The sequence below is a fragment of the Bos indicus x Bos taurus genome, chromosome 4 (assembly GCF_003369695.1).
Source record: "Bos indicus x Bos taurus breed Angus x Brahman F1 hybrid chromosome 4, Bos_hybrid_MaternalHap_v2.0, whole genome shotgun sequence".
Lineage (NCBI taxonomy): Eukaryota > Metazoa > Chordata > Mammalia > Artiodactyla > Bovidae > Bos > Bos indicus x Bos taurus.
The window spans coordinates 7239803-7263449 of NC_040079.1; the positions used below are offsets into that span (position 1 = coordinate 7239803).

At 59.6% G+C, this 23647-nt stretch overlaps 2 protein-coding genes across 7 annotated transcripts in view; one reads left to right on the plus strand and one right to left on the minus strand.

Annotated features, from left to right (window-relative positions):
- SSPO (SCO-spondin) overlaps nt 1–11773 on the minus strand; it is a 54234-nt gene extending 42461 nt beyond the window's left edge. The window contains 19 exon segments of the mRNA XM_027538681.1: nt 233–327; nt 448–637; nt 1576–1810; nt 1993–2158; nt 2333–2560; nt 2645–2820; nt 3388–3505; nt 4390–4534; nt 4897–5137; nt 5316–5487; nt 5774–5926; nt 6221–6300; nt 6391–6549; nt 7154–7253; nt 7363–7607; nt 7838–8017; nt 8140–8222; nt 8611–8769; nt 8972–11773. Coding sequence (XP_027394482.1) covers nt 233–327; nt 448–637; nt 1576–1810; nt 1993–2158; nt 2333–2560; nt 2645–2820; nt 3388–3505; nt 4390–4534; nt 4897–5137; nt 5316–5487; nt 5774–5926; nt 6221–6300; nt 6391–6549; nt 7154–7253; nt 7363–7607; nt 7838–8017; nt 8140–8222; nt 8611–8769; nt 8972–9021 — 2975 coding nt within the window. The 5' untranslated portion in view covers nt 9022–11773.
- Nucleotides 11774–11946: 173 nt separating this feature from the next.
- ZNF467 (zinc finger protein 467) lies at nt 11947–20736 on the plus strand. Of its 6 annotated transcripts, none has more exons than XM_027538686.1 (5): nt 11948–12350; nt 14270–14345; nt 15153–15269; nt 15976–16089; nt 18851–20736. In XM_027538686.1, exons 2-5 carry the CDS (start codon nt 14312–14314, stop codon nt 20359–20361), a joined length of 1776 nt encoding a protein of 591 aa, XP_027394487.1. In that variant the 5' UTR covers nt 11948–12350; nt 14270–14311; the 3' UTR covers nt 20362–20736. The 6 variants fall into 6 exon arrangements, with proteins under 6 accessions (XP_027394485.1, XP_027394487.1, XP_027394486.1 ...); XM_027538682.1 differs by lacking the exon at nt 11948–12350 and adding an exon at nt 13598–13894; XM_027538684.1 differs by lacking the exon at nt 14270–14345 and having other exon boundaries at nt 11947–12350; nt 15915–16089.
- The last annotated feature ends 2911 nt before the right edge of the window (nt 20737–23647 follow it).

Consider the following 23647-nt stretch of genomic DNA (forward strand, 5'->3'; position numbering starts at 1 on the left):
ACCATCAGGAAGACCAGGACCCATTGCAGAGGGTCGGGGGGCAATGGGCTGAATGCCAGAGAGGCAGCAGTCCGGATTCCAGGCAACGCCAGACAAACCCTCAGGTCAGAGAGATGCTGGGAGCTTCCACTGTCCAGGCCTGTCTGGATATCCCGCCCCACCCATCATCCCAACCCCCAGCCAGGGGTCACTAGGTCACAGGGTCACAGGTCACAGGGCGGGGCCTATATACCACAGGTTGCAGTCCTCCTGGATTGTAGCATTGGGCAGGTACCACTGGCCGCCATGACGGCAGGGACAGAGCTCAGGAGGCACGCAGCGTTCCTCCTAGCAGAGGCCAGGGACAAAGGGCTCCATGGAGGACTGCCTGGTGCCCCCTCCCTGCCAGTTACACCCAGCCAGGGACCAGGGCAGGGCACTGGCTAGCGGAGCCCCTCCCAGACATACCAGCAGCACGGTGCCTGGGGGGCAGACACAGCCCCCCGGGCTGCCTGGGGGGCAGGTGCGGTCGGCATCAAGGCTGTCACAGGTGAGGAGGCAGGCTCCAGGGACATAGACAAGCTCACGGGGGCAGAAGGTCCGGGGCGGAGCACAGTGGTGAGCAGTGCAGTTCCAGAGGCCCCTCTCCTGGCAGACACTGCCGAAAGTTGGGAGGCAAGGAAAAGACCTCACTTCCAGGCCCCTGACCTGCCCTGGGACAGCCTAAGGATCCCAGGGGGTCCAGAGCCCCTAACCTTGTGGGAAGGTCCAGCTCCGATGCTGGATACCTGAATGTCTCACCCCCAACCCCAGTTGCCCCAAGCACAAGAAGTGTGACAAGCACCTGGCCACACCTGGGATTACACACTGCCAGCCTGCCCCAACACCAATAGGGGCCATTCTCTGGGCTTTGGGGAGGGGCCAAGATACTGAACAACCCTACTCCCAGTACGGGTGGGAGAAGGGTTTCACTGAAGTCTCACCCACCAAACCCTGGACTCTGGCACAGTGTCTGTAGATCTGCAACTTCTCTTTATGTCCTAACTCTTAGAGGAGCCTCTGGACCACACTCAACTGGAATTCAGAGACCTGGGTTCTGTCCTTAGTCATTAACAAGCTCTGTGACTCTGCAAGCTGTTTAGCCTATCTGCACCTCAGTTTTCTCATCTGCAAAATGGCAACAATTCTTCTACTTCCTACTTTATTAGGGTATTGGGCTTCCCTGGTGGCTCAGCAGGCAAAGAAACTGCAGGAGACCACAGGTTTGATCTCTGGGTGGGGAAGATCCTCTGGAGGAGGGCATGGCAATCCATTCCAGCACTCTTGCCTGGAGAATCCCATGGACAGAGGACCCTGGAGGGCTACAGTCCATAGAATCCCACGACTGAAGCAACTTAGCACACACACAAGAAGTAAGAGTAAATAAGGTAATGTACATAAAAGTGCTTTATAAGCCCTAAAGTGCTCCACAACTGAGGGATGTTATCAGTGCTCTGATGGGCATGCCATCCTCCCCACATCTGTCACCCTGTTTCTCTAAGCTCCACCTTTTCACCCCCAAGCTCTTTGCTTCCCCCCACAGGTCTCCGCTCTCACCAGTGGTTGCAGTCCTTCATAGTAGCACTGCCAGGGGCATAGCGATGGGCCCCAAGCTGGCAGGGGCACAAGTTGGGGGGCACACACTGGCCCTCGGGGTCCCACAGCAGCCCTAGGGGGCAATTACAGCCGGCCACACAGTTGTCCAGCTCCCCACAGTCTTCAGGCTCCCCGCAGTTGCGACCGCATGCTGGGGCGCACTCCTGGTACTCCTGGCCACCAGGACACAGGACAGCTGGGCACAGAGACACATGCAGGTCAAGGGCTGCTCTGTCCCCTTGCCTCCAAAGAAAGCAAAGCCAGCAATCTGCAGAGGTCAGAGATCCTTCTGGGACCCTCCCCTGCTGCAAAGCCCCTGGATCCCCCTGTGCTGGAAGGATGCAGTAAGGGTGCAGCTAGCTGGCTGAGCAGACTCACGGCAGAAGGTCTGGTTTCTCCAGGAAGGCAGGGCACCCTCCTGGGCACAGCGCCGAGCATAGGCCGCAAGCACGGGACACAGGCAGTCCCGGCCAGGGGTGCAGCCACACACAGCTGCCAAGCAGCGCAGGTGGAACGGCTCCCTGTCCACCAGCCCGTGGCACTCCTTGGAGGGAGACAAGGAAATGGGTCAGCTCCTTCCTATGGATTCCCCACTGCCACCTCCTGGTGCTCAGCATGGCTCAGAGCGAGGCCCTCCCAGCAGCCCAGAAGGATGGCAGGGTAGGTATTGATCCCATCTTACAGGGGCAAACAGGACGAGTGCCCCCAAGCTGGCTACCTGGAAGGTTGGGCCATGCAGGATGGCACAGGCTACCTCCGCGAAAACCTGGCGCTCAGTGTGGGTGCTGCAGGGGGAAAGCGGAGTGCTGGCCTCCAAGGAGCACGTTCCCCCGCCTGCCACCTGGAACTTGCTAGCAAAGGCGGTGATACTAGTCTCCACATCGCCAGCAGGGGTCAGGAAGTCATCCTGCTGATTCCGGGTGAAGGTGCCACACAGACCCTGCACCTGGGCCGCAGGAGTGGGCACAGGACAGTCAAACCCAGGCCCACAGCAGCCGGGCCCAGCCACTCATCCACCCTCTGGGCACACCTGGTGGGCGTGGTGGGGGTCCAGGGTGATGTAGGCTGCAGGGTCAGACACTCCCCAGAGGATGCGGGCACCAGGCCAGCGCAGCAGCAGGAAAGAGGAAGAGGCCCGGGAGACACTGAGGCCCCCAGCTGCACTCCAGGGCAAGGCCACATCCTGACCGTCGACCAGCACAACTCCTGGAATAGGAGGAGAGGGCCACCTACAAAGGGCTGGGCTAGGCCGATGAGGTGGAGGGAAGGCACATTTCGGGATGGGGCTGTTAAGAAAGGGAAGGACCCAGGGTAGGAGGTGGGGAGCTCTGTCTCAGTGGGCCGCTCACCCTGAGCAAGGGGAACCAAAGTGACCCCTGGGAAGTCACCCATCCCACCTGAGCAACCCCCATGGGACACTTGGCACCCACTTGGCCTTTGCCCTTGGAGTCAGTGTGCAGGAGGAGCTGGGAAGGGCCTGCCTGGACTAGGTATACCGTGAAGCCTTTCAGCTCCTTCAGAACCCTTTGAACTGTATTTTCCCCTGAGATGGGGCAGGCAGAAGATGGTAGAGTGAGGGGAAAGCTGAGACAGTGACCTCGGTTGTGGGAGTATAGCTGGAGAATTTGGGTTCAGGAACCACAGGGCAGTGTGGCCAGAAAGTGCTGGAGAGAAGCGGAGTCCACGGGGAGAGGGGAGCTGGAAGGAGGCCACTCCGGAGGGCTGTTGGGTGCGGAAGGCCTGGAAGGCAGGAACCCTGAGAGCTGGGGCTACCTGAGTCCCTGAGCTGGACGAGGGTGTCCCCCAGGGAGACAGAGATGGCATGGAGGCAGCTCCCAGCGTCACAGTCCCCGTGTTCCAGTACAATCAGCAGCTGCCGCTTGGCAAAGTCCTGGACAGATGGTGAGGAACGTGGTGGGGATGGTGCGGGAGGGTCCCTCCTGGGCCTCTCCTGTTTTACTGGACACCCATAGCCCACACCCCGGACAGCTCCCACAGAACTGTGCTGACCGCTTGCCAGCCAGCCACATTCTATGAGGTGAGGGGCTTAACCCTCACCAAGGGCTGGGATGTGTGACTGTGGCATGTGTGACTCGCACGTGCACATGTGGAAGTGTGTGACTGTGTGTGTAAGCACGTGCACATGTGGAAGTGTGTGTGTGCGCGCGTGCGCGCGCGCATGCACAGGTTCGGGCAACATGCCTCCTCCCCCTCCCTCCCTGTGGGGACATATGCTCACGTCTCTGAGTGCCCTCAAGGGTGCACACGTATGAGAGCGTCGCAGGAGCCCCTGTTTGTGTCCACGTGTGTAAGAAGGTGCCGGGTCGGAACCTGGGAAGTCACCTCACTTTACCGGGGGAGGAGGGCTGGGGACGAAGGCGGACCCTTCTTTATTTGCGCCCCTCGCCCGCCCCCGGGGTCGTTTTGCAGGAAGGAGCGTGTGTGACAAGCCCAGCCGTCCCATCTGTGAGAAAAGGGCTGTGCGGGTGGGTTCTGCGTGGCGCCCCCGGCCTGCGGCGGCGCCGACAGAGAGACTTCCACGGGAACCTGAGGCGGCGGCGAGAACCCGGAGGGCAGGCTCGAGGGTGTGCACGGCTGCCATCTTCCCGCCGGAGCCGGGCCGTCTCAGAGTCTCCCCGGACGGCTGTCTCGTTTATTCAGCGGTTTCCTTACAGTCACTGCTCTCCCCCACCCCCACCAGCACCCCTACGAGGGCCCCTAGGACTCTGGCACGACCCCCCGCTTCCGCTCCCGCCGTCTGCCCGCGCGGCACACCTGCACCAGGATGAAGCGGCAACCGGCGCGGCCGCGGAAGGAGAAGCTCCGCCCATCGAAGGTGACGTAATGCCCGTCCCCGCCTACCGCGCACTCGGCGGCGCACGGCGCCTGCGCGCAGAGCCAGCGGCCGTCCCTGCACTCGCTGCGGGCGCAGGGGCGGAGAGACCGCGCTCAGGGTCCGCGCCGCCGGGGTTCGGGAGTGGGGGTGGTACCGAGCTGGAGACTCCCTCCCACCCCCACCCCCCCAACACTCTGGTTTCCCCTCCCTCCCCCGGCGCTCCCTTCCCTCCCGTTAGGACTAGAGGTCTGCTGATGGAGGTCGACCGCTGGGTTTTTAAGCAGGACAGTCAATTATAACTTGAGAGGTCACAGGTCACTTGCGAGGGAGGCTCCTCCAAAACGGAGGCAGGTTGCAGAGCAGATGGCATAAGAGAGGAATCAGAAGTGACCTACGGGTAGCCCTTCAGCCCCCCGCGAAGGGGCCCGCCAGGCCCGCGCACCCACCACGGGTTGCAGAGCTGGCGCACGGTGTCCCCGGGCTCGTAGCGCCGGCGTCGGCGGTAGCAGGGGCAGCGGGCGGCGGGCACGCACAGGGCGCCGTCCCAGAAGAGACCCGGCGGGCACTCGCAGCCGCTCACGCATTCTTCCCCGCAGCTCCATTCGCTTCCCTCCCCCACTGCCGAGCAGCTGGGCGGGCAGGCCGAGGCGCAGTCGGAGTACAGCTGGCCCCCCGGACACAGGCGCTCTGCGGGGTATAGGAGTGGGCTGTAAGACCCAAGGAGTTCCCCGCCTCCGGCCAGAGCCCAGTGGCGGAACCCCACCCCAGGGAAAAAGGAGCCACGCGAGGGCCCTCGGTCAATCCCCGGATTCCACAGAGAGGGGAGGCCAGAGGCTGGGCAGAGACGGGCAGGCAGCCGCCCTACCGCAGAAGCCCGGCTTCCTCCAGCGCACCGCGATGCGCCTAGCCGCACAGTCCTGGGCGTAGCTGGCCAGGGTGGCGCACACAGCCTCCAGCCGCTCTGCCCGCCCACTGCCCGCTGGGGCCCCAGCACAGTAGGCGAAGAGGCAGGCCTCGTGGTACTCTGCAGGGGGCACCTGCCAAGACAAGACAGCCCTTCAGCAACCAGCATCCAGCGCCTCCCTCCTTTTGCTTCTCAAACACCTTTGTTTTACGATCAAAAATGTGAACGCTGCAAAGGACCTTAGAGATAACATATTGGGGCCATCTCATCTCCCAGAGATCAAATCAAGGCAAGTGGGGCGGGGTGCCCTGACCCATGCCCCAAAGCAATTTGGTGGCAGGACCAGGGGCCCCGTTTGGCACCACCCTAGCACTCGTCACCTCTCTAATGCCTGATGCCACCTCCACCCCCATCCATACCTGGGTGTGACATTCTCTGAATGGGCCTTCCAGCAGCTGGTGGCACACATCCTGGGCTTCAGCCCGAAGCTGGCCAGCCTCCGTGCCCGTCTCTGTGCCCCTCAGGGGGTCCTCACAGCCTTGAGCTGCCTCCACCGCATCCAGACACCCAAGCTAGGGACAATGGGAGTCAGGCCAAGGAGCGAGGATGAGGGATATTAACCAGGACATCAGGAAAATGGCCATTGCCCTGGCAGCTGGTTCAAGACCCCACCCTCATGGCCACCAGCCCAGACATCCTGGGACTGTGGAGGGCAGCAGAGTGGCAAGCCCAAGTGGATGTGGGGGGCCAGGATCACTGTGAACCCACAGGGAGGAGGTTAGATAACTAGCTAGTGAACCAAAGCTTGTTGGTGACCAGGTGGGTGAGCAGGCAGAAAGCGAGGGAACCCAGCACTGCAGTCTCACCTCTGAGTCTGGGAGTCTCCAGGAATTCCCAAAGGTGGCAGCTAACGCAGCCAGTCCCCTGCCAGGCTCTAGGAAGTCATCTGGGGGAGGTTGAGGCAGAGCGGCTGTGTCTGGGGACTCCTGTCTCCCCTTCCTTCCCACAGCAGCAACCAAGCCTCACCCCCACTCACCCTCAGGCTGGCCGTTGTAGACCCCACAGAGGCCTTGAGTCTGTCCCTGGAGCTCCTGGTCCACAGAAATGGAGACGGAACTGGACCGGTCCAGCCGCACAACGACCCCCAGGCCTCCCGACAGCACCAGCCAGTCCCCTTGCCACTGCAGGCTGAGCCCTGGGCAGGAGAAGTGGGGAGTCACAGCCCCACCCCTCCCACCATCACACCAGGGCTCAGACTGCCCTGGGAAGGAGAAAAGGGCTTCTCACTATCCTAGAGAGTTCTGCACCCTACACCCTTTAAAGCAGAAGCCACTGGTTTCCCATCACAGACCTCTTTTGAGAAGTTCATGAACACTATGGATGCACTCTTGAGAATAAACTACAGGTAAACTACAACACACACACACACACACCCCTACCTCACTCCCCAGACCAGAGGCAAGACAGAATTCTGGGAGGAGCCTGACCCATCTAGCAGCATAAAAGCCCCGCCTCTGAGGCCTGGGTGTGGGGGTGAGTAGAGGGAGTTTCCCCAGGTCACCCTGTGAGGGGGCGGGTTGCTGGGGTAGGGGATGAGGACCACGACCTCCTGGCATCTCAGCAGGCTCCCTCATCTCCAAATGCTGACTCCCAACAGCTGTGGGGGTGTTGGGAGGCTGCAGGCGCCCACCCAGCTGCCCAACTTCAGCTGCCCTCTGACCCACGCCCTGCGGATAGACAGACTGTTCCAGAGAAGTGAATGGGGCCCTGGGCCACCTCCTGGTGCCCACCCGCCTTACCAGGGAGCAGCTGAGACGCCCCCTCGGGTACCAGCCGCCCGTTCACAGTGACGTTTTCACCCCGGATCAGCACCTCCTCTGGTCCCATCATTACCCGGGCCTGCGGGGGCGAGGGGGCGGGTGACACGTCAAGGAAGTGTCAAGGTCAGTGGCCCTCCTCCTCCTGTGTCCAGCTCCCTCTCTCTGTCCGGATCCATCTCCCTCCTCACCAGCTGACAGTGCCCAGGCTGGGGACAATGCCCCATGGGCTGGAGGTGGACGGCCCAGGTGGCATCAGCCGCACCCGCCAGCAGGTAGGTGCAGCGGCCCAGGAAGTGGAAGTGGCGTCCATCGAAGGTGCGATAGTGGAAGCCGGACCAGGTGGCGCAGGTGGCCGAGGGACGCTGGCGCTGGCTCCAGAGCTGGGCCACAGCCCCCGCCAGGGGCTGCAGGATGGCTGGGGAGGGTGTGCTGCCTGGGGGAGATACACCAACGGTGACCTCTGAGCGCAGGAAGCGGCGTGGAGGTGGTCAGTGCGCGGTTACCAACGGTGACCAAAAGTGGCGGGCGGCTTTTCTGAGCAAAGAGGGCAGTGGGCTCCACAGAGGGATCCAGAGCTCAAGAATTCTAAGTGGGGTGCCTGTCGGGGACAGGGTCCTGGCTGGGGCTGTGCTTTTCACGCAGGCTGGAACTCTGCGGACCCACCCAGTCGACTGTGGTTGGAGCAGCTGTGGCAGGTCTGGGAACGGCCATCCCGCCAGCTGTGTCCCCAGGGTTGGGCACAGCACTCCTCCAGACTTCCTGCAGACGCATTCACTGAGCCTGCCCCCAGGTTGCACAGCCAGGTGGCAAAGCAGTGGCCCTCAGGGCTGGCCTCTGCAAGGGCTGCGGTGGATGGAAAGAGAGAATGGGGTGGACCCAGATATTCCGCCTGGACCCGGCTTCCCTCCCCAGGCAGCCTGCTGCCTCCAGGAAACCCCGGATCTGGGCTGATCCTGGGTGCTTACCTAGGGTGCAGTGGGTGCCCCCCCAGCCTGGGCAGCAGGCCCTCACTGTCCGGTTCCAGGCAGCAGGCCGGGTCTCTGGCGGTCTGGGTCCATGGAGCAGGGGGAGGGAACAAGATGGCAGCATTCAGCCCCATCCCTGGGAATGGCCTGGGACATTGCCTCTGGTCACCTGCTCTCTAAGAGGCTTTAATGTGTAATTTTCCATTCTTGGTGTCAATTTCCAAAGCGAGAATGATCTCAGGAAGGCAGACTGAGGGGTAGGCAGAGGCAGCAGGCATCTTGACCCTGCCCGGCACTGCCCATGGATGTGCCCACTCATCCACCACCCCATTCCCCAATTTGGCCCCCCTTGAGTCCACCCCGGACCTGCTTGCCAAATGCCTGCATCACCAGGCCACCCCCCAGTCCTCCCCCACTCTCAGGAGGTCACCCCACTGCTCTCGCCAGCCCAGCGGGCTCCTCGTCGCTCACTTGTAGATGGCACAGAGCCCCGCACGGCCACTCCAGGTCAGGTCCAGCCGCCAGCCCCGGCGCTGGTAATGCTGGAGGCTGGCACAGGGCACCAGGTCCTCCTGACGGGGGGTGACTTCCTCCTCCACCAGGACGGTCTCTGTCTGCTCACACCACCGCCTGCCCACGGACGAGGACCAACAGCTGCGACCACCGTCCCCCTCTGCCCGAGAGGCCCTGTCCCGCGACCCCACTCCCTGGGAGAGTTTACCGAAGAGGAGGCTGACTTAAGCTGGCTGAGGGAGATGAGGAGGGAGTCTGGCCACCCCAGAAGGTCCTAATCTCGGGGCGGGAGGAGAAGGCCCTGAGGTGGGCTCCTTACCCATTAGCCAGTGCCCATGCCGCCCCGAAGAGGAGGGCAGGGAGCAGCATGGTGACCCCCGGTCACCTGTCGGGGGGCTCTGAGGCTCTGTGGAGGCCGTGCTGCGGCAGGGATGCAGAGAGGCCAGGCCAGGGCTCCCCGGCCCCCCACAAGCTGGTGGCTGCTGCAGCCTGGCCTCGAGGGTCCAAGGCAGCCTGAGGCAGTGAGGGCGAGGCCTGGGAGACTGGGCAGGCTTTATCTCAGCCCTGTGCCCCAGAGCACCAGCTGCCCAGAAACACATTGGACCTGCCTACACATGGCATGGTCCCCTCCAATGCCAACTCTCCCTAGAAACAGTGCCCTTCCTGGGGGGGGGTGTGTGTGTGTGTGTGTATGTGTGTGACACTCTGGGCCTCCAATAGCCCACACTCCCTGGAAACAGTGCCCTTCCTGGGGGGTATGTGTGTGTGTGTGTGAAACTCTGGGCCTCCGAGAGCCCACACTCCCTGGAAACAGTGCCCTTCCTGGGGGGTATGTGTGTGTATGTGTGAAACTCTGGGCCTCCGAGAGCCCACACTCCCTGGAAACAGTGCCCTTCCTGGTGTGTGTGTGTGTGTAATAAGGGGATCCACGTGTGTGTGTGTGTGTGTCTGTGTGTGTAATGAGGGGCCACAGCCAGATACTCTGGGCCTCTGATAGCCCACACTCTCAAGCCCTACCACCAACTACTGTGGACATGGACAAACCACACTCTTTCTGGGCCTCAGTTTCCTTACTAGTAAAAACCTCAGGGCCTCCAGGAAATCATGGCGGGTGGGACAGGGGCTCCATGAATACTTTGAAATTGTGTGTGTGAGTGCTTTTCTGATGACAGTTCCACAACTTCTATTAGATTCTCAAGGGGAGCCATGAACCCACTCCAGGGTTGAGTCACAAGGCCACCGCCTTCCGGCCCTCAAGTCCAGAGTATCTGAGCCTCTCCCCTGTCCCTTTTCTGTATCTCCTGCCCCCGCAACCCCACAAACCAGGCACTCCAGAAACGAGGGTCGGTGAGCAGAAGGAATGGGGTTTCCAGGGTGGTTGGACTGTTTGGGGCCAGGGGTCCCTCTGTAAGGTCTGACTTCTTAGTGAGGGTGATGACGTGTGGCCAGCTGGGTCCACCCTGGTCCCCTAGGATTCATGGGATCCAGAACCAGGAAGCTCAGACAGGGCAATGACAGCCAGCCTCAAGGAAGAGTGTTTGGGGTAGGAAGGGGGGACTGCAGGAGGCAGAGGGGCCCTGGAGACAGCTCTCCCAGCCCTGGGGGCCAGGCAACCGGATGGAATAATCTGGAGCATCCGGTTAGAAGCCAGCAGCAGCTCGCTCCCCAGGGGAATCCTGGTTACATCCTGGTTACTGGTCCCCAGGGGGATCCTGGTTACATCCTGGTTACCGGTTACCAGCTCCCAGGACACCCAGGCCAGAAAGTGCCTTGGGCCTGGTATCCCATAACCCTCCAGCCCCCAAGCCTGATGTGCCTGACTCCAAACATCCCCCACAATCACTGCACCTGTGGGGGTGTGTGTGTGTGGTGGTGGGAGGAGGAGGTGGCTGTCAGGAACCAGAGCCGTGCCAGGCATTCTTCTGGGCCAAAAGGGAATGCAGTGAATCTCTCCAGGAGCTCCTGGATGGGGTCTCTGGAAAGGTCCCAGGTCAGGACCTGGACACCCAGCTGTCCCCAGCTTTCACACATGCATACCTGGACACACCCTCCGGCACCTCACGCCCTCACACTCTGCTGCAGGTGTTACAAGGACTCACGCGGGTGCTCTGGCCTTGCACAGGCACACGGGCCGTGTGCTCTGTTCCCAGGGCCATCCTGCAGTCTAGAGAGCAGGCCCGGCCCTGCTGGCTGAAGCAGCGCATCCAGAAGGGAAGGTAGAAGGGCCCTTCACAGCTGACCCCGAGGAACCCTGCGCTCCTCCAGGTACCCTGTCCCTGTCTCCATCATCCTAGACATCAAGAAACACTGGTGTGGCCCTGTGGCTCACCGTGCCTCTCTGTCCCCTAGGATCCCCTCCGAGTGATGGGGGGGTACAGTCAGGGGAGCCTGCTCTTTGCTCCAAGAGCCAACCTCCCTCCCCATGCCCTGCTCTAGGGAACCTGAAGAGACTGGAGAAGGAGGTTAGGGAGGGAGGCCTGGAAGAACCAGCCCACAGTTTGGATGGAGGAGGATGGGATATGGGGAGCTTTCAGGGACTGGGGTGGTGTCCCAGTGGCAAGGCTTTAGAGAAACATCACAGCCCAGGGCGGGGTCCTCTGAGGGTTGAGGGCATCCCTCCAGCCGGCCAGGAGGCTCCGGCCCATCACGCCCAGGGGAGTACCCGCCCCCCCCCGCCCCGCCCCCGGGAGGCAGAGGCTCCCCTGGATGATGCCCTGGCTTCTTCAGGCCTTCACACCAAGCGACTCCGGCCACACCCCTGAACCTCCTCCCCCTACCAGCCCTGCCTTGTCCCAGGTGACCTAGTTGGAAGCCCTGACCCCCATTTCCACTCCGAAGGTCAAGTTCTTCGCAGGCACCGGGGCCCACGCCTGGTCTCCTTCGGGCTCACCTCGAGGCCCCGAGGACCATGGGGTGGGGGGAGGGGGAGCGGGTACGAGTCGGGGTGGGTCCGAGCGGGATCCGCTGGAGAGCTGGACAGGGCCGGAGCCTGCCAGACAGACCCCACCGACCGACAGTCGGGGGACTCCATCCCCAATGCCGCCGGAACGCAGCGAACGCACACACACTCCTGGCGGGGCCTCGCGATTCAAAGACCGCAGCCCAGACGCTAGCTCCCCTCCCCCGAGCAGGCCCCCCTCCTCTCCCCCCAACTCCTCACCTCCTCCCCCACCCCACCCCCCGACGCCCCGCGCGCCACCTTCCCCGGGCTCCTCCCTCCACGCCTGCCAGCGCCCTCCCTCGCCGCCCGAGTGCCCGTCCTCCCCTCCCTCCTCCCCTCCCCCATCCCTCTCCCCCACCCCTTCCCTTCCCTTCCCTTCCCTTCCCCTCCCCTCCCCGCTCCTGCGTTCCCACTTTCCGGCACCGACCGCGGGCCGTCGTTGGTCCAGACCGTCACCTGCCCGCCGGGACCCCGCTGGGCACCCCCTCCTCCCCCAGGGCACCCGGTCCCTGACCCGCCTCCCCTCTCCCCTCCTCCCCCGCAGCTCCCCTGCTCCCTCTCCCTCTGCGTCTTCTCCTCTCCCCCTCCCCGCAAAGTTTCGGGGCTGTCAGTCTGTCAAGTCTCTGGGGCCGTCCGCACCCGAGCTGCAGAGCCCGCGAGGGGGAGCAGGAGAACCGGGCGCCCGGGTCGGGGCCGGGTCGGGGCCGGGTCGGGGCCGGTTCCCGCCGCACCCACAGCCGCCGCCCGCGCCGCGCAGGTGACAGCCCCCGGGGTGCGGGCGCCGAGAGCGCGGGGTGGGGGGAGCGGCTGGGAAAGGGGGGCCCCGAGGGCACAGGAGGGGCGGGGGCTGGGGGAGAGCTGGGTGTTGGGACGGGGGAAGAGGAGGGCCTGGCTGGGGTGGGGGAGGTCAGGGTTCCGCGGAGAGCGGAGAGACCGACCCGGAGGGCTGGGCTGGCGCCGGGGACCGGGGGCCGCGTGGGGGTCCAGAGAGGGGGACGGGTGGGAGGCCCTCAAGGAAAGGAGGGGGAGGGCTCAGGGGAGGGGGCCCGGGGGAAGGCGAGGAAGGGGAGGCGCGGGGACCCGGCGTTCGGGAGGGGCGCGAGAAGGGCGCTGACAGGTGAGCCCGGGAGCCCGGAGCGGCGAGAGCGAGATCCGGGCGGAGGGGCCGGGGCGGGGGGCCACGCGGGCGCGGGGGGCGGGGAGGCGAAAGGGGTCCCTGGGCTAGGGGAGGGAAACTTGAGAAGTCGGCGGGGAGCAAAAAAATGGGGCAGGGGGCCACCGAGCGGGAGCGGAGGTGAGCTGGGAGGCTGGGGAGGGGGGCGCACGGCCGGGCACGGGGGCCAGAGTGAGCGGCCCAGCCGCAGACCCCGAGGTTTGGGTGGGGGGCGGCTAGAGAAGGAGGCGGCGGGGCGGGGGCTCGGAAAGCGGACGGGAAAGGGGCGGGGGCCGTTCTGGGGAGTGGGACTCGGGAGGGAAGGGAAGCGAGAGGCTGCCGGGGAGGCGGAGGGGGAAGGGAGACGGGGCCTCGGAGGGGGAGGGAACCGAGGTGAAGAGAGGAGAGGAGAAGGGAAGCCGGGGTGGGGGAGGAGAGGGCCGGGGAGGGGAGGAAGGAAAAGAGGAGGGGGAAGGAAGGGAGGGAGTGTGCAGTCGGGAGGGGTGAGGAGGCGGGGGACGAGCAGGGAGAGCCCGGAGCGGCGGGGGAGGCGGCCCCGGACCCCGGGAGGGGGAGGGGGAGGGGTCCGCCGCCGCGGAGGCTGCCCCGGCGGAGGGTCAGGGGGCGGTGGCAGTGCAGCGCAGACCAGAGCGGGGCCGGGAGGGGTGGAGCCGGCGGGCTGTGGGCAGGGGCGGGGCCGGGGGCGGAGCTGGGGAGCCAGCCAGCTCCCTTGGGGAGAGAGGGCGGAAGGCGGAGGGCGAGGGAGAGGGGAGGGGTGCAGGGACGGCTGCCAGGGAGGCTGTCGGGGGTGGGGTGGGGGTGGGGAGGGGAGTCTGCTGGGGGATGGGCAGGGGACCCGCAGGAGCCGGAGCCGCCTTGGGGGCTTTGAGGGTCGGGTGTCCGGGCCTCGGAAAGCCCCGCGGGGGAGGGGCGATGGTCTTGAGGTCGGGTTCTGGGGTAATGCTGTCAAGAGCTCTTTCCTGCCTTCGGGGAGGACCCTCCTCCGACGGCCTCCCCAACTCGTGGCCCCAAGCAGTGATACCTCCGGCCCGCCCCCCACCCCCACCCCAGGCTGGCTCCTGTTTCACCAGCTCCTGCGATGACAGCTGGAGGGCCAAGGAGACGAAATTCCCTGCTCCTCACCGCAGGTCTCCCACCCTCCACCCTCTTCCCAGAGAGTCGGTTGATTCCTGACACCCCCAGGCAAGGGCCCTGGGGAGGAGGGGGTGGTGGTGGGCAGCGCTGATGCGCTGGTACTGGACCCCAGTGACGTGCAGGTGGGGGTGAGAAGCTGATTTCCAGCGCTGACCCCGAGCTTAGCTTGTAGAAATGGCTTCAGCCCTTTTCCTCACCTTCAAAGGCATCTGCTTTCTGAAATCCACGGTCCCTCAACTCCCTCACCGTCCCTGAGGACATCCCTTTCGGAGCCCCTGGGGCTAGCTGATGGGAAGAGGTTGGGCAGAGCCAGGGCCCAGGTAGAAGCTGCAGAGGAGAATCTGAACAAGGATGTATGTTCTCCTTAGGGTCCGTGGCCAGATCCCCAGGAGGAGTCACCCTGGGTTGCCATGAGAGAGACCTTGGAGGCCCTCAGCTCCCTGGGTGAGCCGACAGAACTGGAGGAACTTGGGTGGGGGGCAGGGGAGTAGGAAGCTTCAAGGGCATACCATGCCTGTTGTTGTTCAGTCGCCCAGTCGAATCTGACTCTTTGCAACCCCATGGACTGCAGCACACCAGGCCTCCCTGTCCCTCACCATCTCCCGGAAGTTTGCCCAAGTTCATGTCCATTGCATCAGAGATGGCTCTTCACGGATCACTGCCTTGTCGTGGCAAAGGGGCTTGCATAACACAATGAAGCTATTAGCCATGCCCTGCAGGGCCACCCAAGACGGATGGGTCAAAATGGAGAGTTCTGACAAAACATGATCCACTGGAGGAGGGAATGGCAAACCACCCCAGTATACTTGCCATGAGAACCTCATGAACTGTTACCAGGCCTGCTGCTTCCCTAATTCAGACGGTAGAGCATCCCCAGGAGGCTGCGACCCTGATACCCCTGAGACCCTGGGGGCCTTTAGGGCAGCATCCTTTCTGGTTTCATCACAAAGAATGCCTGCCTGGTCCATGCTGGAGGTTGTGCTAGTACTAACAGAACACCAGGATAGTTAAATCTATTCTGTCTCTAAATCTATTCATCTCTGTCCTTGATTTGATGTAAAGCAGCTAAGGTTGATATTTGGTCAGGCTGCTGGGGAAGCTGGTTGTCCCTTGTCCGTGATGGTTAGAGACCTCGCTTTCCTTAACGCCCAGGGAAAACTCTTTTGGGCTGGGACAGGGAAGAGCAACCGTCTTGGATCACCTCTTCTGTACGACATGCTTGACTTGCACCCATCCTTTTGCCTGTAATAGGACTCTCTGTGGGACAGCCGGAGATGACCCCCCAAAGTGAGCCTGGGGAACAGTCCCACGATGCCCAGGAGCGGATGTCTCCTCCCCAGGAACAGAGAGTGCTGGGTACAAGCTCAGGTAAGTGGGGACCATGGAAGCTGGCTCAGGACGGAGTCCTCCTTCCTTCGTCAAGTATTTATTGAGCACCTACTAAGTGCCCCACGCTATTCTAGATACCAGGGATACCTCAGTGACCAAGGAGACAAAAGATACCTGCCTTCCAGGAGCTTAATCCTAGTGAGGACAGAGGACTAGCAGACAACAAATGTAGGAATAAATGCACTTATAACCTGGGTTGGAAGAGGCTTTGCGGGTGGGGCAGGCAGGAGGATTGAATAGAGGTGTGAGAGTCGGCCTCATTGGGAAAGTAAGATTGAAAGAGGTGGCTAAGCAGATACAGGGAAAAGAAGCCTAAAGCGGGCGTGGACCTGGCCTTCTGACTTTCCCATCTTCTCCAGTGATTTGCCTGGAAACTGGGGCCCATCTGGTAGCTAGGAAGTTCCCCATCTCTCCTCCTAGGGCCTCTTGGAAGCCTCAGGACAGGGACCATTCTTGCTTCCACTCTCTTACACTTACATGTTTGAAGCCCCTCACACTTGTGGCTCTTGCAACCTGCATGGCCTGGGGCAGCTGGGAATTCAGCCCCTGCAGGTTTGATATGGGACCAGTCCTGCCTGTGGGGCTGGAGCCGGGGTTTCAGAAGCCCCTGCCTCCTGGCAACAGGGGGGACCTCTCTCCATCTCTGGTGTCTGCAGCATCCTTGAGGTAGCCTGTTCTCTGCCAGGGCGCGAGGCCCCCAGGCCGGAGAAAGGTGCCCGCACGGAACAAGCTGAAACTCCCTGCAGAGAAGACCAGGTGTGTGCACCACGCAAGCCTGAGCCCACGGGCTCCTGCCCAGGTGAGTCTTCCCAGCAGTCCATCCTACCAGGGGGCCAGGCGGAGGGAACAGGGGTGTGCAGGCATCGTGTAAAAAGAAAGCCACCCCAGGGCCTTCCAACCCAAGATGAATCAGGCCCTGCCACCTTTCTGCTGTAGAGCTTCAGCACCCAGCAGGAATTCTGCATCCACAGACAACAGGAATCAGAGAGGCTAGTCACCAAAGAGAAATACGCTCTCAACTTCCACGTCTTCCGGAAGTCTTACCTTTCCATTCTCTCTCCCCCAGTCGATGTTCACACTTGTTGACAGCTTGAATCATGATTCCCACGAAGACACGTGGTGTCAGTGTCGATCAACCTTTTCATTGTCATCCCCAGACCTGCTCCCTCCCCCAAATCTCCACTGACCTTGGTGCTACCCAGATGAACTGTTGTACTTGATGCATCTCCCCCATATCCACGGTGATCAAACAGTTGGTTCTCTCTCCATAACCCTACCCATCACTTCCTTCCATCACCACCAGCCTTATCACCTCTTGCCTGAGTGATGTCACCTATTCCACAAGGGCTTATTTGGTGCCCACTCGGGCTAAGCTGTTTTAGGTAGAGCAGAAAGAGATGGGCTGTAGAGTGATGTGGTCCTGGGTTCGAATCCCTGCTCCACGTGTTTATAGCTGAGTGATCTTGGATAGGCTACAGGAGCCTCAGTTTGTTCACAAGGAGGAAGGGTAACTTCTGCACAGGGGTTTGGGTGAAGGTTTGTGAGAGTGTACACACAGTGCCTCATCTCCAGTTGGCTCTCAGTACATGATGGCAATCCTCAAGCTGTCTGCCCTCCAGAGACTGAAATCTGACACCAATATGAGCTAGAAGAAAGAAAGAAAAGAACAAATAACGATAAAGCCACATCACAAGGAAGTGTAGAAGAGTCAACCGTGTTTATATGAGACCCTCATGTGTTGGATTTGTCAAAGCTTTTGTTGGTTTGTGCTCCATGTTGAGAGAGGTGTAGACTTCAACTTGGATGAGGCTGGAGGATGGGAAGACATCCTTGGCTGACTTAGAAGTAGGCAAGTTGACATATTAATAACTGGGGTTATAGGAGACCAGCTTGCCTGAAGTGAGGGGTTTATGCCTTGGAGTATTGAGAGAGTTGGACTGGGTTGGGGTGAGTCTCAGATGCAGCTAGAGCAGACTTTATACTCTAAATAATGGAGAGCTATTGATGGTTCTTTGGTAGCAAAGTTGCACAAAGAAAATGAAAGTGATAGCGCAGTATGATAAAGAGCTGTTTGAAATGGATGGATGGGTAAAAGAAACTGGAAGGAAATCTAATTGTGATAGTTCAAGCCCCATGCTATTTATTACAGACTTTTAGAGCCAGACAGGAAGTCCAATCAGCTGGTTCCAAGGCTCTGAAACCAGAATCACTTTGGGAGCTCGAAAGAAAGGAAACATTCATGGGCCTGGGTCCCCTAGATGCACTTAAAAGGTTCCCCAGGAGATTAGGACATGGCACAAGATTTAGGCACCATGAACCGGTCCATTGCTTACGCCTAAGCAAGCTAACAAACTCAACTCAAAGAAAACTCAATTCAAAGAGATTAAGTGACTCAACCGTGGTCACACTGCTGCTTAGTGGCAGAGAAAAACCCAAATGGACCCTCCCAGTCTGGGTCCTGAAATCCTTCCTCTTGGCTGGGTCATCTCAGTGCCCAAGAAGGGCAGAGCACCAGGGGAACCTGTATCAAACCTGCTTCCCCCAGAGGGCCTTCCCTGTGTCTCCAGAGGTTGGCACCATCCATTGGTTCCCCATGTCCTGTAAACTCAATCCTCTTCTTAAACCGGGATTTCCCACCTGGCCCTAGACGTGAAGGGAGTAGGAGCAGGGGGAAAGCCTTTGAGAAACCACAGGGAGGAATGCAAAGGTCTCTGGTCAGTGGCAAGGAGTTAGAAGATCCCCTGGAGAAGGGAATGGCAACCCAGTCCAGTATTCTTGTCTGGAGAATCCCACAGACAGAGGGGCCTGGCGGGCTATACAGTCCCCTGGGTCGCAAAGAGTCGGACACAACTGAGCAAATATCACAGAAACAAGGTGAGTGTCAAGATCAGCCCACAGGAGGATGTGGAAGACCTTCTCCTGAGGGCAGTGGAGTAGATCCAGGAAGGTGGGGTGTTTGCTGATAAGCCTGCTGAGCTGCAGTGGATTCACAGGGCACAAAGGGGAGTTGCTCATCTGCAGATGGGAGACTGTGGTTCCAGAAAGGAGTGGGCTGGACAGCAAGATGGGGGTGGCCCCCCTTCGCATGGGCCTCTGACCCCTCAGAGTGAAAGCTGAAGACTGAACCCTGAGGGTAAGGGGTGCCCACCATAGCGGCAGGGTCTCCTTAAGGAGGCAGGCAAGCCAAGGGGAAAGCACCCCCTGGCTTGGAGAGCCTGGGAGGAGGACTTAGGGTGGTCCTCCGATTTGGACATTTCCAGGAACTTTCCAGTGGAAGGAGCAGGAGCTAGGCTTAGGGACTTCAGGAAGTGGTGGTCCTATTGGCAAACAAACAGATCAGGTGAAAGTCAGTCAGTCCATTCTTTGCGACGCCCATGAACTATACGGTCCATGGAATTCTCCAGGATAGAATACTGGAGTGGGTAGCCTTTCCCTTCTTCAGGGAATCTTCCCAACCCAGGAATTGAACCCAGGTGTCCTGCATTGAGGACGGGCGCATTCTTTACCAGCTGAGCCACAAACGTGGGGTTTAACAGACTCGCCTTGTTTTGTCCTTTCAGGGGACGAGTGGATGATTCGGAAGGTGAAGGTAGAGGAGGAGGAGGAGGATCGGGAGGCCCACAAGGAGGCGGAATGGCCCCAGCATCTGGCATTACGCCCCAGCCCCTTTCCCCCGCCTGACCTGGGGTCTCTGGCCGCCGCGTATAAGCTGGAGTCGGGGACCCCAGGGACACTGGGTGGGCTCGCGCTGGCCGGGTGGGTCCCGACCGCCTCGGAGAAGCCCTACGGCTGCGGGGAGTGCGAGCGCCGGTTCCGGGACCAGCTGACCCTGCGGCTACACCAGCGGCTGCACCGCGGCGAGGGCCCGTGCGCCTGCCCCGACTGCGGCCGCAGCTTCACGCAGCGCGCGCACCTGCTGCTGCACCAACGCAGCCACCGCGGCGAGCGGCCCTTCCCCTGCTCCGAGTGCGACAAGCGCTTCAGCAAGAAGGCGCACCTGACCCGCCACCTGCGCACGCACACGGGCGAGCGGCCCTACCCGTGCGCCGAGTGCGGCAAGCGCTTCAGCCAGAAGATCCACCTGGGCTCGCACCAGAAGACGCACACGGGCGAGCGGCCCTTCCCCTGCCCCGAGTGCGAGAAGCGCTTTCGCAAAAAGACGCACCTGATCCGCCACCAGCGCATCCACACGGGCGAGAGGCCCTACCAGTGCGCGCAGTGCGCCCGCAGCTTCACGCACAAGCAGCACTTGGTGCGGCACCAGAGGGTGCACGCGGCGGCCGGCCGCACCCCGCCCTCTCCCGGCGCGCCGGCCTCGCCCACGTTCTCTGCCTCGTCCCCCACCGCCTCCCCTCCCGGACCCAAGCCTTTCTCCTGCTCCCACTGCGGCCTGAGCTTCGGCTGGAAGAAGAACCTCACCACGCACCAGCGCCTGCACAGCGGCGAGGAGCGCCCTTTCGGGTGCGACGAGTGCGCGCTGGGCGCCCCTGTAGACCCCGCGGCCCCCGAGCCCTTGGCCTGCGCGCCCCGAGGCACTCCGGCGCTCCCGGGCACTCCGGGCGGCGAGCGGTCCTTCCTCTGCCCCGAGTGCGGGCGCAGCTTCGCCCACGGGCAGCACCTGGCGCGACACCGGCGGGTGCACACGGGCGAGCGGCCCTTCGCCTGCGCTCAGTGTGGCCGCCGCTTTGGCTCGCGGCCCAACCTGGTGGCCCACTCCAGGGCCCACAGCGGCGCCAGGCCTTTCGCCTGCGCGCAGTGCGGCCGCCGCTTCAGCCGCAAGTCGCACCTGGGTCGCCACCAGGCGGTGCACACGGGCAGTCGGCCCCACGCCTGCGCCGTGTGCGCCCGCAGCTTCAGCTCCAAGACCAACCTGGTCCGCCACCAGGCGGTGCACACCGGCTCCCGCCCCTTCCCCTGCCCGCAGTGCGGCAAGAGCTTCAGCCGCAAGACCCACCTGGTGCGACATCAGCGCATCCATGGAGGAGCCGCCCACCCGGCCTCCGGATCTGACCTCTCGAGCCCAGCCTGGCCCACGTCCACCGACGTGACCGCACCCGCGCTCTTCTTCTGAGCTTCGTTCTAGGCCGGACCCGGCCTTTCCCTTCTTTTGCTCCCTGGTTCCAGAGACCCATGCCGGACATCTCCTGAACACCGTGGCTTGGATTGCCCGTGGCCGTTTTCCTCTCTTCTCCATCCTGCTGGGGAAAAGTCTGGAAAGGATACCTGGCTTTGGCCTTCTGTGTCTGAGACAGGGCTAAGAGTAAACCCTTGATGGGAACAGTTTAGGCCTGAGTCCTTGGAAATCTCCCACTAAGAGACCCCGTGGGAAAGATGATGTTTCCTGGACCACTCCCGACCGAGGACTGAGTCAGGAACCTCTACAGGAGCAGGGAAAGAATGGCGATCTGTGTACTGAAAGTTTCATTAAAATTACAATCCAAAGGTTCTGGGGCTGTGGAATGAGTTGGGGATGGAACCCCTGACTTTTCTCACCCACCCTTTTCTACCTTAGTCCACACACACACACTCCTTCCCATCCTATCTGGGTGAGTTCAATTTAGCCAGCTGCCAATAATGGGCTTTCTCAAATCAAAATATGATACAGCTAATTGCTGAATTGCTCTCTTGCTCCCTGACCTTAGCTCAAATCTGACAAGGAAGAAGCATCGGTATACATTTCTCATGCCAGGGATCGAAGGCTAAACCGTAGGGAAGACAAAGAGAGGAAGCAGGGTGCCCCTGGCCGTTCCCATGGAGACAGGGTGCCACCGAAGGCTCTGGAGCTCCAGGGCTCTGCCTGGGTTTGCAGCTTTCCCAGGGGGATCTCAGAACAGCAGCCCCACCTGCCACTCTGCCTGGCAGCAGGGGGAAGGACGTGAGTGACAGATGAAGGTTCCTGTAAGTTCTCTTTATGATGTCGTCTTGATTCAGACATCTCTAGCTGAGCTGCCCTAGCCGAGGCCAACAGGAGAGCTGAGTGACCCGGAGGGGTAGGATGATGGGGGAAATGTGTTGAACTTGGAGTGAGAAGTCTTACACTTGACCTTTCCTCAGTCTGTTTAGGACTTGGACCAGAGCCCTTCATTTTCCTGGGTCTCTGCTTTCTCATTTTAATAAGATTGTTGATATTGATGAGGGCTGAGGCTTTTTTCCAATTCTAATGTCACGATCAGCAAGGTAGCACTAGTGGTAAAGAATCTGCCTGCCAATGCAGGAGACATGAGACATGGGTTCAATTCTTGTCTAGGAAAGATTCCCCTGGAGGAGGAAATGGCAACCCACTCCAGTTTTCTTGCCTGGAGAATCCCATGGAGAGAGGAGCCTGTGGGGCTACAGTCTATAGGGTCACAAAGAAGCAACTTAGCACAAAGGTTTCAGAATAACCCTAGCAAATATTTACTGGGTGCCAACATTGTGCTAGAGGATGAGAAGGTTGGATGGCATCACCAACTCAGTGGACGTGAGTTTGAGCAAGCTCTGGAAGTTGGTGATGGACAGGGAAGCCTGGTGTGCTGCAGTCCATGGGGTTGCAAAGAGTCAGACATGACTGAAGTGAACTGCTTTGTGCCAAGTCCTGCACTAGGCATGGGCAACAATAGTAAGCAAGACAGACAGGCCCCTCTGCCCTCACAGAGCTTACAGAAAACAGGAGGATTGTGGGGCTAGGGCCAGCGCAGAGGGCACTGCGAGTGGATCCCAAAATCTAGGAAAAGTCAAGGGAGGTTCACAGGTTGAAGACACCTCTAGAGGGAGCCCTGAAGGATGGGCGCACGCAGCAAGTGACTAACTCCTCTTCCTGGTCCTTTTCTTGGGTTCCCACCTCCTTCCTATCCAGGTCTTGTAATTCCAGTTGTTTTATTTTATTTTATTTTTACTTTACAATATTGTATTGGTTTTGCCATACATCAGCATAAATCTGCCACAGGTATACATGTGTTCCCCATCCTGAACCCCCCTCCCACCTCCCTCCCCATACCATCCCTCTGGGTCATCCCAGTGCACCAGCCCCAAGCATCCTGTATCATGCATCGAACCTGGACTGGTGATTCATTTCATATATGATATTATACATGTTTTAATGCCATTCTCCCAAATCATCCTACCCTCTCCCTCTCCCACAGAGTCCAAAAGACTGTTCTATACATCTATGTCTCTTTTGCTGTCTCGCATACAGGGTTATCATTACCATCTTTCTAAATTCCATATATATGCATTAGAGGCTCCAGTTTAATCCACCTCATTACAACTGATTCAAATGTATTCTTTTTAATGGCTGAGTAATATTCCATTGTGTATATGTACCACTGCTTTCTTATCCATTCATCTGCTGGTGGACATCTAGGTTGCTTCCATGTCCTGGCTATTATAAACAGTGCTGCAATGAACATTGGGGTACACGTGTCTCTTTCAATTCTGGTTTCCTCAGTGTGTATGCCCAGTAGTGGGATTTCTGGATCATAAGGCAGTTCTATTCCAGTTTTTTAAGGAATCTCCACACTGTTCTCCATAGTGGCTGTACTAGTTTGCATTCCCACCAACAGTGTAAGAGGGTTGCCTTTTCTCCACACCCTCTCCAGCATTTATTGCTTGTAGGCTTTTGGATCGCAACCATTCTGACTGGTGTGAAATGGTACCTCATTGTGGTTTTGATTTTCATTTCTCTGATAATGAGTGATGTTGAGGATCTTTTCATGTGTTTGTTAGCCATCTGTATGTCTCCTTTGGAGAAATGTCTGTTTAGTCCTTTGGCCCATTTTTTTATTGGTTCGTTTATTTTTCTGGAATTGAGCTGCAAGAGTTGCTTGTATATTTTTGAGATTAGTTGTTTGTCGGTTGCTTCATTTGCTGTTATTTTCTCCCATTCTGAAGGTTGTCTTTTCACCTTGCTTATAGTTTCCTTTGTTGTGCAGAATCTTTTAATTTTAATTAGGTCCCATTTGTTTATTTTTGCTTTTATTTTCAGTATTCTGGGAGGTGGGTTATAGAGGATCCTGCTGTGATTTATGTCGGAGAGTGTTTTGCCTGTGTTCTCCTCTAGGAGTTTTATAGTTTCTGGTCTTACGTTTAGATCTTTAATCCATTTTGAGTTTATTTTTGTGTATGGGGTTAGAAAGTGTTCTAGTTTCATTCTTTTACAAGTGGTTGACCAGTTTTCCCAACACCACTTGTTAAAGAGATTGTCTTTTCTCCATTGTATATTCTTGCCTCCTTTGTCAAAATAAGGTGTCCATATGTGCATGGATTTATCTCTGGGCTTTCTATTTTGTTCCATTGATCTATATTTCTGTCTTTGTGCCAGTACCATACTGTCTTGATGACTGTGGCTTTGTAGTAGAGCCTGAAGTCAGGCAGGTTGA